The following is an 18645-nucleotide window of genomic DNA, read 5'->3' on the forward strand; positions in this document are numbered from 1 at the left end:
CATCCAAACAAAAGAATGAGAAACCTTAGGGCAAGATGCCATGGATGGAGAGAGAGAGAGAGAGAGAGCAGTTTGAATGTTTGATAATTCTATCAAAGAAAGAAGCATTTTGATAATCTAATAGATTATTCATTAAGTATGTATTTTGTTCTGTGGGTGTTTTGTGATAGTCATTTATCAAAAAACCGCTATGTTATTGCTAAATCAACACTTTTCTTATCGTATTTATTTGTATGTATTGATATTCTTAAAAGTGAGTTTTGATTTATGTGTGTATCAATCGTTGGGGGAAATTTCATTTTAACGTTTCCTCTAACAATTGGACATTTATTCACTGTTCCACTGATGTAGCGCCTAATTGTCTATAAATTATTTATCAAATATTTTCTCAATTTTAAAGACAAATCAAATACAAACATTTTATTTAATAAAGGGAAACTATGCCAAATACATACTAAAAGACAAAAAATTAAAACAAGACATTGAATTCTATTAACATTTTATATTACTTGATGATAGAAGGAAATCTTAATTAGGACTCTTCCAAAAATGAGCTTGTAGAGCTAAGACTCTACGAGTCTTTCGGTCAAATATAGATTTAGTAGCCTAAAAAAACAATGAGAAAATAAATACTTCCACCTACCAAAATTTCCAAATAAAATAATAAATAAGATGACGAAGAAAGAGAAAGAAGAGAGGAGAAGCTTCCCAAATCAATGGTGTACAAGAAAAAACATATAATATAACATGAAAATAACTTGAAATAAATGGGCACGTGTATGATTTATAGTCTACAATGGACTTATAAATGAGACATTTGACATTTTGGCACGGACTCGGGTATACTTCTGATGAATTTTTGGATCGGAACGGATTGGATTTTCAAATCGGGTCAAATTCGGATTAATCTCTTTATCCGATCCTATATATATGTGTGTGTTTATATTGTATTTTTATATTTTCTGTATTATTTATTATATATATATGTATGTATGTATGCGATGAAAATAGTTAAAAAAATACTTGTTTTTTTTGTTTTTCTTTATATAAATTGTAATATTTTTAATTTTTTCATAAATTACAGACCAGATCATATTTGGATATCCAACATTATTAACATATTTGAATTCAAACATGGGTTTGTAAGATTCGATCGAATCTTCGGATCTGATACATGTATTGTCAGATCAGATTCAGATATGCTATGATTTGAATTTGATGTGATCCATTTGCATCCCTACCTTGGGCTAAGGTTGTGGATCACACCCTCAATGTATTGACATGAGTCCACCTTGAATTGGATGAAATGAGGATAAGTGGCTCTCAATATACTTTCAAAGGCCATGATTTTAGGTTTTAGCTCAAGGCTATGCTATAGGTTTAGTGGATTTAAATATTTTAATAGTCATTCACCAACACAATGTTTTAAAAACTGATTCAAAAACCAAACCATTTTTGCCTTCGGGTCATGGGTTACCGATTTGACTACCTAGGTCGATTGAATCCGACCGTGCCACATCAGCATATGTGTATATTTGTGTAGGGATGGCAATAGGGTGGGTTTGGGGAGGGTTTAGTAAATTCTAGATCATATCCATCTCCCATAACCTCCCAGCCCGTATCCATCCCAAAATTCGTAGTGCATTGGATTTGAGAATCTAAACCCATATTGTACATAAAAATGCAAAACCCTCCTCGGCCCTACTTTCCTTGCATTCAAGGGTAGGGGTGGGTTGAGTTTAGAACCCACATCTAATTTATTATTATTTCTTGTTATATATAATTAATAAAATAAATAAATAAGTAAAATAACACAACTAAACTAAAAAAATTCAAATTATTTAATTAATACATGTAAAAGACACATAAACTATCAATTATCCTTCACATAAAATTCAAAATTTTATTAAATTCAACACCTAATACATAAAATTTATATTCTTTCCAACAATGTGCAGGTTGGGTTTATCCTAATGGTGTATCCTATCCATACCCATACGGGTTGCAGAATCCCACAACTCATCCTTGCCCTAAAACCCGTCCTTCGATTAAAACAACCCATCATGTCAAGGTAGATACCATGGGGTAGAGCAGAAATTTTCATCCATAATTACCTATTTTTGACACATAGAACTAATGATAAGGGCACTACTCATGTCAAGGGAATGGTGAAACAGGATTTATATATGTGATTGCATGTAGTTGGAACAAGGCTTAGATGATGATAACAATGATGATAAGAATAATTATAAGAGCCCTCCAAGTTAATCTTATGAGTCAGACCAAATATAATATTAGAATGCTCATAGGGTCAGAGACTCATAGTTTTAGCTGAACCATTGTTTAACCAAGACTCAAAAAGATCACAAGTTTTCTCTTTCTTTCTTTCTTTCATTTTTTCTCAAAGAAATTTGGCATATGATCACTAATTAAAACCATGTGAAACACATGTATTACCACCTAGATAGAAGATTCCTAATTCATAAAGACAGCATCACTAAGGTCTCTTTGCCTCTTTGGGACACTCAATGAGCATTGATGATTGATCAGAGGTGGAGCCAAGATTCCTAATGCACATAGCTCACCCCATCAGTTGTCAAGTTCATATAATCCGATAGACCGAGTCTGTCGATCAAGTCCATTGGTTAGGATTCACATATGAGTAGTTGAAGAGAATTCCACATTGGAAAATAATGAGAAGTGCAAATTGCTTATTTTAGGCAAGGTGGCGGTTAGGTTAGGGGGGTGGTCTCTTTGAAGGACAGAGGAAGACCACAGGCGAGGAGTCAATCAGAGGGTTAAGGCAAAGAGGGTGGAGAGACAACTGAGCAAGGAGTCCAATAATAGGGTTAATCAATGGTTGGATGAATTTCGTTATGAGAAGGATCTCTATTTATGACGAACATCCCGAGATCCTGAAAGGAATGAGCTAAAAGTGTTTGTTTTCTACTAGGAAAGGGAATATTGGACTCATTGTTGATCATTAAAGAGAATTGTTAGGGTTTCGCCACGTCTTCCTATGGGGATCTCTTCGAGGATTGACTTTCCTTTCACCCGAAGATCCTCATAACCCACGTGTGCTACTATTTTTTGCACCTTACTTAACCGACGTGGCACTAGTGATATCACTGCTTGGTGGGCAATGTCTCATTAGACCTATGTGGTGCCTTGTCACGTTCGCCACTTTGAAATTACACATGCAACTAATATTCGAGCCTGGTTCTTAATGAACTGGGATCTCATAACAATCCAGGGTTCATTGCGGGGCCCAATGCACGTAAAAACTCATAACAGGTTCAACTCGAGTCTGTTTTGGGCTTGCACTGAGCGTAGGTTCATTGCAAGCGTGTGATGAACCGCGGGTTCATCGTAGGTCTACGATGTACTATAAGTTCATTGTAGAGGAAAGACGAGCTGCAGGCTGATCGCAAGCATCCATGTGGCATCAATTTAGTGTTTTTTGTGCTATGAGGGACTGAGCGAGCACTATGTACCTACACTTATATATAAGAGTGATTCATAACCCAATATTTTAAGCTTTTGGGTTGTATGTGGTATCCCTCTCTTGTGTGTTAGTCCTACGTGTGTGTATATGTATACGAGCCCCTAATTTTGACGATTCCCCTCAATTTACAATAGGATATGCATGTTGTTGGTGAACATCAGTTTGGTTTAAGGATTTAAGCCAACTTTGTCCTGTACCATCTAGCCTATTAGTGGTGTGCATGCTCATGCTCATGCATCATCTCCAGAGTTCACATTACGTGCGATCGGTGATCAATGACCACCACAAATTAACAAGTTGTTGTTGTTTTGAATTAATTAAAAGCAAATAGAGATGGACACGATCAAGGTTTTAAAAAGGCTAAAGGTAGAGCCAAGGCGGTTGTGTCTCATAGGAGCGAGGTGTAAGACTAAGTGAAAAAAAAAAGGATATAATCTATAAATAATAAAGACATGAAAACATAAATTTAGGATCTTATAATGCTTGTATAATATATTAGACTTGGATACATAGTTTAAAGTATCCATACACCCCAATATGTTGAGAGGGATGTATTTAGAATGGACACTTTGAACCATGAATACCTTGTTTTTTCAGTTTTTTAATGGTACAAGGTTAGTTTTATACTATTTAATTATTAAAAAGTTTTTAAAAATACCTTAAAATTAAAAAAGGGGTATCAGTTCCCCAAATATACAATACATTTTGGGTTAGAATCTTACCAAAATAGTTTTTATTTTTTTTCCTATTATCTTATTTCCCCTAGAAGAACAAAACCATAGATCGAAGTCAAATTTTTTAATTTAGGGATAGTAACCAACATTATTTTAAGAATAAGACATTCCTGTTTCATTTCTTGCACTAGTATGCATTAGTGAAAAGTGACCTGCAAATGCTTTAGAAGAAATGGATTATCAAGTATGAAATAAATGGATAAATGGGTAAGAATAAAGCATGAACAATAAAACAAGGTATTTTCTTATAAATTTTATATGCATTTCTTTTGTTATTTGTATGTTTATTAATTTGCTCATACCACCAATATATACAAAATAAGGCTTTTTTGTCTTAAATTTATATTTGCCCCTATGTAAACCTTCATATTCGACAATTGAGGCCTAAGACCATATTGAGGCCAAAGGCCCAAGCCTCAAGCAACTCAAGGTCTAAGCTTTGCTAATGGTGTCTAAGGCTATTGAGGCCAGGCTTTTTTTCAGGCCTTTCGCCTCACCTCAACAGCCTATTAAAACAATGATCATGATGGGTGACCCAGTTACGTTGATGCAGCTCTAATTTTATTAGTTTCCAGAATAATCTGAATTGGTCGTCTAATTCCCACATTTGAACGACCCGACGGGCGACGACACAGCGAATGAGCGAGACACTCGGCGGCATTCCTCCACCAACCGATCACCAGCAAAAGAAAAACTTTTTGACGTTGACACGCTAAAATGCCTTTAACACGAACATGTGTGGTGAAGACACGAATTGGTTGAAATTTGAATACGAAGAAGAATAGAAGCTTCATCAATTGCAGTTTGACAAGAATTAAACTCTTCTATATTCAGATCTTTCTGGTAAAATATTAAATGGTAATGTAAATGGAGTTTTCCAGCTGATTTAATCTTCAAATAACGATGGAAGAAATTAAAAGAGGGAGAGATAAAAGCAAATGTATACCAAACCCAAAATAAAATAAAAAGCAACTACGTACTCAACCAGTCTTTGCCTTCTCTTTGGGTCAAAAAGGAGACGCTTAGCTTCTTCTCTTTCATATCTTCTAGATTCTCTCTTCCTCTTTTCGATGAGATGAATTTTCATGATTTAATTGAGTTTTTGCCATTAAAGGATCCTCTTCTCTCTTACGTCAAAAAAGGAGACACAGAAGGCGCCCCACAAACGCTCCACCGCATATCTCAATCAATCCTGTATGGGAAACATTCATCTCTCAATAACAAATTTGAGAAATGTTCACAATGCATGTTGAGATATGCATATGAGACCAGATCTGCTCCGTACACGCATATCTTACCATGCATTGAAAACATCTCCGATACTTATAAGTTATTTTTCACTGAAGATGTTTTCAATGCACGGTGGATGTGCATGTAAAGCGCCCAAGTGTGAAGAGTAAATCCCTTTCTTATGCATATGGGGTGTTTGTGGGGCACCCTCTGTGGGGCGCATTTGTGATCTCTGTCCAGACAAAGAATGGACTAGCTGGGTCTCAAAGCCATAAAAAGTGAATCGGTATTTGTTCTTCACATAGAGCACCTCACAGCCCTATCCCATGTATTAATTAAGAGCATCTTCCTGTAAATGACAATCCAAATTACGGAAGATGTTTCGCATTTATGATTGGTGGGAAGCAAAATGATTGATTTCACAGGTAGAAATACAGTCATGATGTTCAGCGGAAGAAAAAAAAATCGTAGCTGTGAATTAAACATCTCTAATGGTGCTAGACACTAAACTTGATAGCTATTTCAACAACTCTATATTTCAGATAAGGTTCAAAGTATTGATACATTTGACACAGCATAAATATTGCCACCCACATTTTAAGCAAATTTGTCCTAATTATATATTATATAAAATGTATCAATATTTTGAGCCTTATCCGAAACATTGTAGAGTTGTTGAAACCCTATCAAGTTCAATTAATCCACTCTTGGTGTTTTGTAGATACTATCTCGTGCCTAGCACCATTCAAGAGATATTTTATCCATAATATGATTTTCTCTTCAGCTGAACTCGGTAGCCGTGTAATTAATCACTTTGTTGCTCACCACCATGGACTAGTTTGATTCCATCTGGTAGAGCTTTGAAGAATTTACAAGGTCCAATATGTTATTGCTTCCCTGCAAAAATGTGAATGCATGGTGACAATTAGAGGTGTCAATTGGACTGGATTTGGTCCAATCCGATCCAGTCCAATGTGAATCCATTACAAATGGACCAGGTCCAATTCAGTCTGATAAATATTTCAGACCACTTTGGATGGATCTAATTCAATATCCGGATTGTGCAGTATGTTCAAATTCATTTTAATTTAGATTGATTTTAACTCAAACCTGGTCCATTGACACCTATGTTCTCATCTTATATCAATGGATTGGATATTGGCTTAATCCAACTGAATCCAATATAAATTTATTACGGACAGACCGGGTCCAGTCTAATCTAATAAATATTTTGGACCAGATTGGTCCAATCTAATGTCTTGTTGGTCCATCCAATCCATCCAAATTGATTTTGGACTGGATAAAGTCCAGTCCAAAATCGGTTCATTGACACCCTTAGTGACTAACGGTGTGCGATCTGAATGCTCCTAACTGTAGAGCCTAGCTGTAGGGCAGCTCGTACATCTGCTGGCAAGTAGGTCACTCGAACTGCAAAGAAAAGGATGATCAGAGAACCTGGGATGGTTAACTCGACGAGGTCGCTCCAATAAGCAACCTCCTCGGCGAAGATTGTGTCCTTGTTACTGAACTTCGGAGTCAAGATACTCCAAGATGCCCCGGAGGTGTCACCACTAGAGGGGGTGGCCACTTGAGTGTGTTGAGGCTCGGATGACGTGGTCTCCTTGGGCATGTGGGGCGGAGAAGCTTTACCTTGGTCCTCCTCGACTAAGTCGATGATTGGCGGGTGCTCGGCAACCAGAGGATGCTTGGGGACAGTAGTGCCGACGTTGGAAGTGGTAGTGGTGGTGCCTTAGTGGAGACGAGCCTTTTTGGAGGCCCTCTTCTTTTTCCCCTTTTTCATACTCTCGAAGAGCTCAAGGGCAGGAATATTAGCCATGGCTACTACAAAAGGTAACGAACAGAGTAAGTCACTAGATCAAGATAAAACAAGATGAAGAAAGTAAGTACGAAAATCGTGATGGCGACCTACCAAGAGGACTAAACCCAACTTGTATGAGCTTCTCTTCGGTCACAAAGTTTTCAAACTTCAGCCCGAGCTTCGCCCAAGATCGAACTTCCTCTTTTGTTTGTTTGTCCAACCTGGTGCCGGGGTCCTAAATGGCAGGCCTCCAGTGGATTGGAAATGGTCATCCTGTAGTGTTACGAACTATGAAATAGTGCCTATTCCAAGCTAGGACTTTGTTTTGGAGCTCGTGCAAGAGTTTGTACCCAGGGCGAGGAGTCATATAATAACTTCGCCTATGCTCAATGAGAACACAGGCTGAATTCTTCTTTATGGACAAGATTGAGCAAAAGGTGTCGAGGTCTAAGGGTCGGTTATAGTTGTGGAAAAGGGAGATGGTACCTACAATATTATGGATCGAGTTGGGATGGAGTTGGTCTATGGTGATGTCAAAGAATTTGACGACCTCGACTATGAAAGGGTGAAGTGGGAAACGCTGCCCAATTACAAGCTGCTCTTCGAAGACCACAATCTCGTCATGGCCATGATCCCAAGGAAAATTGCTTAAGGGAATGCTATACACAAGGTTATCAAGTAACCTATATCGAGCTACCAGGGATAAGAGTCTATCAGCTATCATTGAAGATGGGCCGAAGCTGTCCGGAGCCCGATCCCGACACAAAGTGGAGGTTGACTTGCAAGAGGCCCCATGTTCCTACAGAGGTGAGTGCCTCAGACGGGTTGGAGTATGCATCTTGCACTGAGGTATCCACTTTGGCATGACGGCACTCTGTGGCTTGCGTCGAGGTGCTCACCTTGACTCAAGCGGACTCGCCACTTTCATCTAAAAGGCTATCTAAACTAACACTAGGCATGCTGAGCTAAAGGAATAGGACAACGAAATTGTAAACATGGAAAGGTGAACTCACCAAGAAGACCGAAGAAAGCAGGATGACCTTGGACACAAGGATAATTGACACCGAGCTAGGAGACTTGAACGGATCTCAAGGAAATCAATCATGCGGTTTGTGGCAAGAAAAATGGGCCCTTCGGCCCCTATGTATAGCCACCATATTTGAGGTTCAACGGCCAAAATCTGCATGATCCAACGACTCCTATGAAAACTGGATGCACACCACCTGAGGTTGAAATCACTTGAGCGCGCATTTTGATGTCCGCGGAGTTTATAAACGGCATGGCGTCCGCGCATACCTGATACGTGATCTGGATAATTTCCTGGTCGAGCCAAGTGGTCATACAGGTTTGACCGAAGATCCGCCCTCTGTGTCATCTAGACATCGTGCCAAATCTACCTAGGCTTGTCATGAACTCGCCGCGCCGGGTCAGGACCCCTGGCACAAGGAGTGGGGGGCAATTGATAAGGGGTGATTTGGCCTAACCTAGCGAGTGAAGAACACATGGACACGACCTGCCAGCAAGACGACAAATTAGCAAGGAGAGGCTTTTCAGCAGTTCGGGAGCCTGGGTGTTCGAGCACCTCGGTACCAAAGCCACTTTGGCACCCGAGTACCGAAGTGACACGTAATCGACTCCGAATCTCTCGGGATCACCCCACTTAATAGCAGGCCTTATTCTCTCCCTGCCCGAATCGGAAGGAAATGATAAACTTCATTTATTGATACGTTACTCTCCTTCTAAAGTGGAATAGATTCCATCTACGCGGGTCGAGGATCCCGAAGCCGTTTTGTGAGACCCACGACAGCTCAACTATATAAGGGCATAGGCCCCCAAGACCCAAGTACGCACAATTAAGTGCATCCTAGCTCTCCTATTTCTCAAACTCTTAGCTCGCATATCATAGTTACTGACTTAAGCATCAGAGCGACCTCACCGGGTTAGCCACCCTAGGTTCTCTGGTCATCATTTTCTTTGCAGTTCGAGTGACCTACTTGTCAATAGACGTCCGAACTGCCCTACAGCTAGGAGCACCCAGATCGTGCACCATCAGTGACAATTATCAGAAATACCATCTTAGTAATTTTACATTTGGTGGCGAATGATGTCGAAAATTAAAGAGTTAAAAGATGGGAAACTTATTTTCTAGTTAAAACAAAAAAAAAAAGTTAATAGAATATCTATTATCATTTTAAATGCTTAGTCAGCCACGTGACTCTACCAGACCTCATTTGCCTCGTTGAATTTCTATTTGATTATTTTACTAAAATAAGGGTCCGTTTGATTCACAATCAGAATTAGGAATGAAATAGGAACGGAATTAAGAATTGGAATCAGCAAAAATAGGATTTTATTCCCAAGAGAGAGGCAGGTAATAATCATTTCTTCAAATGGAGGAATGTCATTCCAACAAAAATGGGAATAGGATTTCGATTTCACCCAACCAAATAGTTAGAATCAGAATGACTAATTCCAATTCCAATTGTAGACCTCTAATCCCATGAAGCAAACGGTGCCTAAGTGTTTGGGTCGAACTTCCTTACCAAACAAAATCAAATCATACAACTCAATAAATTATTAGCTACTGAAATTTCCTGCACTTTCCCAATACCCAATACCTCCACATGCTCTCCTCTCCTAACATGCCTAAAATGGGCCATTTGTTGGCATGTTTTCGAACTAAAGTTTTGATAAATATCAAGACGGGCCTTACTGGGCCAGAGTAATTCTAGACTATGGACATACTCAGCCCAAGGTGCTAGGCCCAAGGGAGGGATGAAGTAGACAGTAGATTATGTGGCCAATCAAACCAACCTATCAAGCAATTATCTGGATGAAAATGGATTAGTTCATAGCTGTTTGACGGGCTGTTGACCAATTAATACGCCCTACGCCCCACACCCCACACCCCACACCAGACATAAATGGGAAGAGAGAGATTGAGTGGTTGTATGTCATATACACTTCTGCCTGAGTAAGGATTACCTATTCAAGGACCTTACTTACAAGTTTTAGCTTTTAGGTTGTTGAATGGTTTTTTAAGATGATATTAGAGCATGTTTGATCAGGTGGTTTTTAGTGTTTACACTTCAAAGTATGAATGGGCCTATATTTGTCCATGCTTTAAAGCCCAATGAACTTTTGTATGAGAGGGTGTGTCAAGAGGATAAAAACCTAGCGCTAAACAGCTTAAATTTTTAGGTTGAACAGTTCCTGTATCGATTATTTTGATCCCAGCTAATCTGCTCTCTCCTTCGACTCACTGGTCACTCATGCAATCTTCCTGTCAACATCAGAGCATTATTTAACTTTTGTAAATGCGTTGTTGATATAGGTGAGTACATAGAGCTTTAGGCCCAACAAGGCAACAATCACCTCCTGGTTGATATGCAAAGCACAAAATTTACAAGTATATAAATGAGGCTACAGCACATCCCCTTTACATGTGATTCTTATTGCTTTTGCTAAATTGCTAGTACATAAATCAAAAGACCATAACAAAGGTCTGGCCCATTGGCCCAGTTAAACCGATTTCACTTTCACTCCCTTTTTTCACGATAGATATCAGGCACCTGGATACTGAGAGTGGGGGAATTTTAATGGTTAGAAACTAGATATGTTCATGTGTTGCCTGTCGGGCTTGGCTTTACACTGCTTTGGGCTCGAACTTCAGGCCATTCCCATTTAAACTTTGGCAAACCGTATTTTTTATTTATTGTTTCGTTTTTAAAAACGAATTTCTAGAAAGACAATTTTAAGAGATATATCAAAGAACAACGTGACTGATTAAACATCATGTATTTAATTGAACCGACTTCCTAAGTATGTATTTTAATGGTTTGTATGAAATGATACATTGCAACCGACATCCAAAGCATCAACCACATGGAATATGCATGTATGTGCAAAATACATATAAACTCATTATTTTAAACTAATATGCATAATGCGTCTGCAAATAATTAATACCATGCACATGAATGGGTTTACTTATTACAAATCAATACATATAAAATATGAAATGGTACAATTTTTTGAATTATAATCTATAAGGAGAAGTGGAAACCCATAAATGAACTCAACTTAATATGCTCTTCACATTTTTACAGGTGTCAAACATATTATACTCAATTAAATGTGAAACAAACAAGTTTAATACAAAATCATGTTTAGAGACATGTTAGTTGTATCTGTCCATTTCAATTAGTGGGGTATGACATGCCCCTCAACCCAAAAATTGATAAATATAAGGCATATTATATCTACATCTATCATAGTCATTTCAATTTAAGCTTTGTTTGTTTGTAATGCAATTTTCTTTACACTACTACAATAGCACAAGAGTGCAAACCAAAAAGAATGCAAATTCTGCAAATAAAATTTTGCTATAAAGAAACAGGGCCTTAAATTTTTTGTCTTTTTCTGAAAGCCATTAAATTTCTTTTTGTTGTATTTTATAAAACTTATATTTAATGATATTGATGCATATTCCAATCATTCCACCAACCAAATCATGGCAATTTAGATGAGCTGTAAACAAAGGTTTGTACAATTTTCCCTGCAAATACACATAATGTGAGCCCCACGTCCACAAAGAAACAATGGAGTGGTCACTCTTTGAATCTTCATTGATTCCGTATCCTGTTGGACATGGTGCTTCTGTAATTCATCCCATTCCCGTACATATATCCCATATTTTATCTTAACGTTGGCTTCTCAATACAATATTCCTTAACATAACTCATGTTTTGACCTACTCTCATCAATATCCTTGCAGTAAAAGGCACCAAAAAAATGCATTGGTATGCTTCAGCTGATTGTTGATAGTTGATATAAAAAATGCATTGATATGCTTCAGCTGATTGTTGATAGTTGATATATAATCAATTGGGTGGAGCCCAAATCTGACTCTTAATTTTAACACCTCACATGCAAACACACGCTGTTAATTATATGAAAAAAATGTCAAAATAAGTATTTATTCTAAAAGTGCTTATGAGCATTTAAGTGGTGTTTGGAATCGGTGCCGTTGCTCCAAAAAATGATTACACATCAGCATTACCTTAGAAAAATTGGTGCTCTAGAAAACGGTAACATGTTTAGAACCATTTTTCACAAAAAACGGTGCTCCAAGCCATGCTTTGAAAATCGAAAAGGCATGATTTATAGCAATGCCAAATTAGACGTTTCCTCAATTTGGAGGTCATTACTGCCAATCAAGACATGAGGTGACAGTGATGTGGACTTTCTATAATGGCTACCAATGCTGAAAACAGATATGAAGCACTAGTACCAAACAAAAAGTATTATTGTTGCTCCAAAAAATGTCCTATTTGGCAGCAGCGTCTTCAAACAAAAAAAAAAATGTTTTCTCACTTCCATAATCCAACCCATAAGGGATTATTGGTGTGGTCCAGGTTCAAAATAAATACTTAATTAGAAAAAAGAACCATGGTTTTTAAAACCAATTTGGAGACCAAACCGGTCAGGGGTCTGGTTACCAGATCGAATGGTCCGACCATTCAAACCGAACAATCGGCCCATTTTGACAAAATAAAAAACGGTCAAAATTGTTCGAACGGTTAACCACCCAGGTCAGTGGTTTGCTGACCACAATCAACAATTTTTGGATAAAATCCGGTTTTAGAGAAAACCAAAACCGGTCACCTGACCGGTTCCCAGTATTCCGGTCCGGTTCGGTTTTGAAAACCATGAAAAAAATACATACTTTTAAGGATTTATAGAAAGTCGGAGCAGCAGGCCAGCAGCAACAGCCGCAGCAGTATCCAAGTGGGAGGCCAATAATAAGAACCTGGTCCACCGATAAAGCCTATATAGAACTCCACAAAAGAAAAAGTCCAGCAGACAAAAACCTGCCGAAGCAGAACGGAAGGGACAGCCAAAGAAAAGGTAAAGGAAAACGACAGCTCAGCCATTTTTTTGTTGTCTTCCGCTTCTCTTCTTGCCTTCTTGTCTTCTTGGGTCGTCGCGTTAATACCAGACAAAATAGATATTGAAATTTCGACGCACGCTCTCCTCTCTCTCTCTCTCTCTCTCTCTCTCTCTCTCTTTTTCTCTCTCCAATACAATTGTTCTTCTTTGGGTCTCTACCTTGGGTCCCGTTGATTACAGATTAGAGAGAAAAAAAAGGAAATATTTAGCGGTGTCTCAATTATGGAACCTAAATTTTGAACTCTCACTGTCTCACAACCACACGTGAACCCACCTGGGATACCCTCCTTCGTCAAACTTCAAAAAAGCTCAACCCCCAAAATCCCAGTTTCTTGTTTGCGATGCTGGAAAGACCGCATTATCAAACCACAAGGGGAGCTCGGAACTATCACCAAGGCACCAAATAAGCTGCTTTCAGTTTGACTTTTGCTTTGAGCTTTACCCTTTCCATTGTCCCAAGACCAAGAGTCAAAACCAGCAAAAGGAGAAACAAAGTAGTAGCAAAGTGACACAATTTCAATATAAAAACGTTAATAAATAAATAGAAAGTAGAGCAAGCACAGAAGCATTCAGCTTTGTTCGATCTCTCTCTGAGTCTGAACGAGGCAGGCCAATGACAGCCCCACCGCACCCATACAGTTTCTTTTACTTTCTTTCCTTTTTCATAGCCATAATTTCCTCCGTTTCGCAGGTGGGCAGTACTACAACTGTTGGTTTTATAAAGCAAAATGAGAAAATAAACAGGAGGAATGACAGATCTGGGATGGTAAAGTACTCTCATTGAAGAAAGCTGACAAAGAAACTACCTCAGCACCTCAACACCCATGTCTCGTTCTTCAATGAACTGATTCTCTTTTTCGTTTTTTTAAATTTACAGAAGCATCATCATCAACCCGCCAAAAAGGCAAAAAATACACTTCTTCCTCAAAATTCAAACAAGGCCCCTGCACCGGAATTTGAAGTATGGCAGACCAAAATACAAGATTATACAAACCTCCCACGCTCTAAGCTGAGATAACTTCTTTCCACAATGTTTCTGAACACCTCCTTTGACCCCTTCTTTGGCATCGCAGGAAAAGTTAACGACCAATTGTCCAATTCAACCCATTTCTTCCCTCTAAGAGTTGCCTTTGCTGTTTGCTCAGGGCGCCTTGGATTGGATTATAACCCGAGCTCCTGAAGCAAGCCTGCAGTAAGAAATCAGATATCACCTCAATCAATAAGAACATAGAAACAATGATAAATCTATAACATTTCTAGAAATACACAAGGGATATGGACACTAAACTTTCTTCAATTTTGATCACTTTCTCCTTCTCTTCTCTGCTCTTTGATGATTTCTTTACCAAAGGCTCCGTCATTCTTCTGCTGCTAATGTTTGATGCAGAAGAAGGTGATTGCATACAGTCTGCACCAGCTGAAGAATTCCTTGGCCCTTCTGAAACAGGGGATCTCATTGTTTCGCTCCTTGCCTGCTTACCCAGTGATGCTTTGATTGACCGTGGGATGCACTTGGAACGTGCAGATTCCATCTCTTCTTTGTCCTCTGCTGGGTCCGATGCCTTAGAAGCCCTGCATTGTAGAATCGTTTGTTACTTTTACCAGGATCATGCAACCAATTATAGAAATCCAATCAAGAATAATAATCACATGGATCATACAACCAAAGATTTTACTGAGTGCAGCATAGCTTATAAAAAGATGGCAAACCACACACGTGCCCCTTTATTCTCCAGGAAGAATGGGAATTGTCTCGGTTTATTTCTATACGTCTTCACTGAATTTAGTTAATTGTTTCTTTTTAAGATAAGGAAACTTTTATTGAGTTACCTGGGAATCAGCCATTACATTCAGTTCACTGGGAATCCATCTAAAAGCAATAGAGGAGAAAAAAAGGCCCATCCACCCCTGTTTCTTAATGGAGTTTTTATTTATTTTTTGATAAATGAGTTTTTCTTAATGGAGAATTGTGCATGCAAAGGATACACAAATGGGTATCAAAACATACACCTAAAATAATTTTTTTCCAATTAAACTAAAAATTAGAATTCATACACCTAGTTGAAGTCTGGTATATTAGGCAAGCCCACACATGTTGATAGATTGTTACTGAAATAGCTAAGTTAAAGTCTTGCAGTTACCAAATGCAACATGAAAGTAAGATTCATAGTTTTTTGATAGATAGTAAGAACCATAGTTACCTGTCAGCATTGCAGGAAGAAGACCGTTTGAGGACAGGCAATCCCTCCTCTCCCTTCTGAGTCTTAGTCTCAATCAAGCTCCCACTAAAATATTCTTTATCTTCCAATCTCATGCTCATCAGCCTTGGATTCTCTGACAGGCAATCCAGCTCTCCCAGCACCACAGAAGTAGAGAATAATGGTGAAGGGAACTTTGAATGAGAAAACCTTGGTCTATAGGTCGGTATAAGTCCAAAACTGTGATCCTTCACTGAGATGGAACCACAAGAGATCAATTGCATCAATACATTTGCTGGCTTGAATTTAGCATTTGAAGGGATACGAATTTCTTCCTCTTCAAGTATCCGGAAACTATTGATCTTACTAGCATCTGCTCTGATCAAAGACTCCAAAGTCTCAATCTTCCCACAAGAAGATGATGTACTTGAGGAAGATGGGGGTGGGGAAATCTCATCCCTACAAAGCTCAGAGTTCTCTTTCAGAGCCTGGTTTTGTTGATTCACATTGCTTTCAGGCTCTGATGAGCCATCATCCGTAGAAACGCCTCTCGTACAGGTTTCCTGGGCTCTAGTTCTCTTCATGCTTTCTTCAGTCTGTGTTGAAGCATCAATTGATCCATCACCCTTACAAACTTTGTACTCAGTCAAGCTCAGAGATCCAGCCCAAGAGGAATTCTTCCCAACTCTTAAATCTGGAGACAAGCTGGAGGGACTTGGACGTTGAAGTGGAGGTGAAATTTCCTCTTCTTGATGCCTGGTCTCCTTCCCAGCCAAGCTTGACGAAGAGGAAGAAGTCTCTTGGCTTCGAGAAGATGTGGGCTCTTGCAATTGCTTAGGAGCCTGCAATTTTGAACTACCATTTGGATGGAAACGATCTGGGGAAAAGAAATTCAAGTTTGAGAACTTTGATTTTACTTGTATTTCTGTCATGTTATAATCAATTTACAATTCAATTGAGAGAGTTTATTTCTTCTCTGTGGTTTACCTGAATGAGATTCTTCAAAGAGTTCAGAACCTTTAAGAACATATTCATTCCCATGTGCAGGAAGGATCAAGTCATCTTCAGAAATATCATGCCAAACAAAACCATTTTTGTAGCTCCTGTACCGACCCACAAACATGGAGTGGAAAGAAAGAGAACCAATTAGATTGAGAAGCGAGAACTAAGAGAAATCTTCAAAACATAAACCCTTTTAATGCTAACATGGACGGCAAAGAAGCACCAGCACTGTTGAAAACTCACCTCTTACAAGACCACGAATACATGGAAGGCATGCCTCTGCCTCTCAGAATATTAAGCCTTTCCACCACATCTGCAAAGCACAGAAAAGATCAAAGAGAGCATTGAAACTTAGAAGGTAATGAAGAGAAAGAATCGACAAGAGAAATAAAATTTCATTCTTTTTACCTCTTAAGTATAGACCTTCGGGCGACGAGAGGGGAACTTCAATAAAGTGAGGATGTTCGAGATGACGGTTTCTGCACAGATAATAAACCACCGGAACTTTCCTATTCTGGTGCTTGGGTGACGGCTCCGTCCAAACTCTAGCCCTCTCCGGGCTCGTTTGCCGATATTTCTTCACCCGCCCCTCCATTTCCCCTCAGAAAATCACCTCAACCCGAAACAGATCTAGAACGAAGTGTTCCACCGATTAAAAAACTACCCAAAGAAAGCTATTCGGGTTGAAGAAACCATAACCAAGAGCAAAGAGAAAAATTTTCAGAAATTTCAGATGGATAGTCTATTACCTAAAGAAAAGGTTCAAATAGGCCTGAAAATCCTACTTTCTGAATCACTAGACATCACCTCAACCCTATAACATCTGAGGCAACGCTAGAAAATCTTAAAAATCTAACAAGAGCTAAATACGAAGGATTCCAGCAGAACCCAGAAGCATCAGCCCACTAATTCCTTAAATGAAGGGATTTGAGGAGCGTGATTTCTCAGAAAATATACAAAACCTCATAAAAAGTGAAACTTGACAGATTTTGAATAAAATCCTGAAACCTCCACCAACGCTGCAGTGGCTATTTTCAGACACTTTCAGGACGCCAGAGCTCCTACAAACAAGACTTTTGGAGATTCACACTGGCCAAAAGTGCAGAACGGAAGAAAAAGGGAAAGACGAAATAAAAGGTAAGCAATCGAATCAAAGAAAAATCTACCTGAAAACAAAGGTAAGAGGGTAAACTGGTAAAGACTGCTCATTTCATCGGCCCCGTATTTAAAGCTAAAGCGACGAGAGACTGAAACATGTCGATAGTTTTGCAGCCATGAAAGAGCCAAGCTGAAGAAATGCCGGAGAGGCTCGCTTCAAAAGATCGAAAAACGAAGACAGACAGAGAACGAGCTTTCTCGATTTTCTGGATTTGATAGAACTTTATTTATTTATTTATTTTCTACATTCTACTGTGTACAGTCAACACTCACTGCAATCATACTGTGTAACAGTGCGAGAGACAAAAGAAACCCAACCAACTCAGCTACCGTAACTGCAATTCAGCTCATTTTCTTCATCTTTACCAAATTTACCCTCACTGATAAATGAAATGCCCAACTTGGGTTGCTAACTCACCATCCAGACCGGCTGAGTTAGTCTGGGTTTTCTCCCGGCTTGCGTACATTCCAGCCAGTTCGAAGTTGACCCGACTCATTCGTCTTGATAAGTACAAATTGGCAGCCCCAACCCGAGCCACCCAGCCCGAATTATGCACAGGTTGAACTTGGATTTTTATCCTCGGGTCAGGCTCGAGTTCAAGATTTTGGGCTTTTTTATTTTTTGGACCAGGTTTAGTCCTAACTCTTAATTAACCCAAATCTAATCAATTCCAGTGGATTGGGCTCGGGTTAAGAAAATCAGGTTTGACCTCAGGCCTGGGCCTTAAACTTAAATCTTAGGGTTGGGCCTCAGTTCACCATAAACCCAACCCATCCTGCTTGACTTTCATTCCAGATAAAATAAAGTGATGAAAAGGTCAAAGTCAACCTCGTCTCTCTCCCATGCATTAATATACGTACATTATGCTCCATTGACCCGGTATATAGTATATACTCTATACCTTCACACGTGGCAGTGTTAAATGCAGTGGAGCCCACCGTCCATCGTGGCCACATGTTTCTACGGATGGCGATGGGAACGTTAAGATGGGGTATTAATGGTGATAATAGCATGTAACGCCCGTAGTTTTGGCGTTAATGCACATG

General features: G+C 39.0%; 1 protein-coding gene across 6 annotated transcripts; it reads right to left on the bottom strand.

The window, feature by feature from the left end:
* Positions 1-13754: 13754 nt before the first annotated feature.
* LOC148870930 (UPSTREAM OF FLC protein (DUF966)) lies at positions 13755-17956 on the bottom strand. Of its 6 annotated transcripts, none has more exons than XM_088971985.1 (8): positions 17607-17807; positions 17403-17501; positions 16849-17070; positions 16684-16753; positions 16426-16541; positions 15442-16315; positions 14529-14812; positions 13755-14427 (listed from the first exon to the last, which is right to left on the bottom strand). In XM_088971985.1, the coding sequence occupies exons 3-8, from the start codon at positions 17033-17035 to the stop codon at positions 14402-14404; spliced, it is 1557 nt and encodes a 518-aa protein (XP_088828111.1). In that variant the 5' UTR covers positions 17036-17070; positions 17403-17501; positions 17607-17807; the 3' UTR covers positions 13755-14401. The 6 variants fall into 6 exon arrangements, with proteins under 6 accessions (XP_088828111.1, XP_088828112.1, XP_088828110.1 ...); XM_088971986.1 differs by having other exon boundaries at positions 17190-17501; positions 17607-17803; XM_088971984.1 differs by lacking the exon at positions 17403-17501 and having other exon boundaries at positions 17607-17956.
* Between the last annotated feature and the right edge of the window lie 689 nt (positions 17957-18645).

This window comes from Nelumbo lutea, chromosome 2 (genome assembly GCF_056320005.1).
Source record: "Nelumbo lutea isolate HS-2025 chromosome 2, American lotus-T2T, whole genome shotgun sequence".
Lineage (NCBI taxonomy): Eukaryota > Viridiplantae > Streptophyta > Magnoliopsida > Proteales > Nelumbonaceae > Nelumbo > Nelumbo lutea.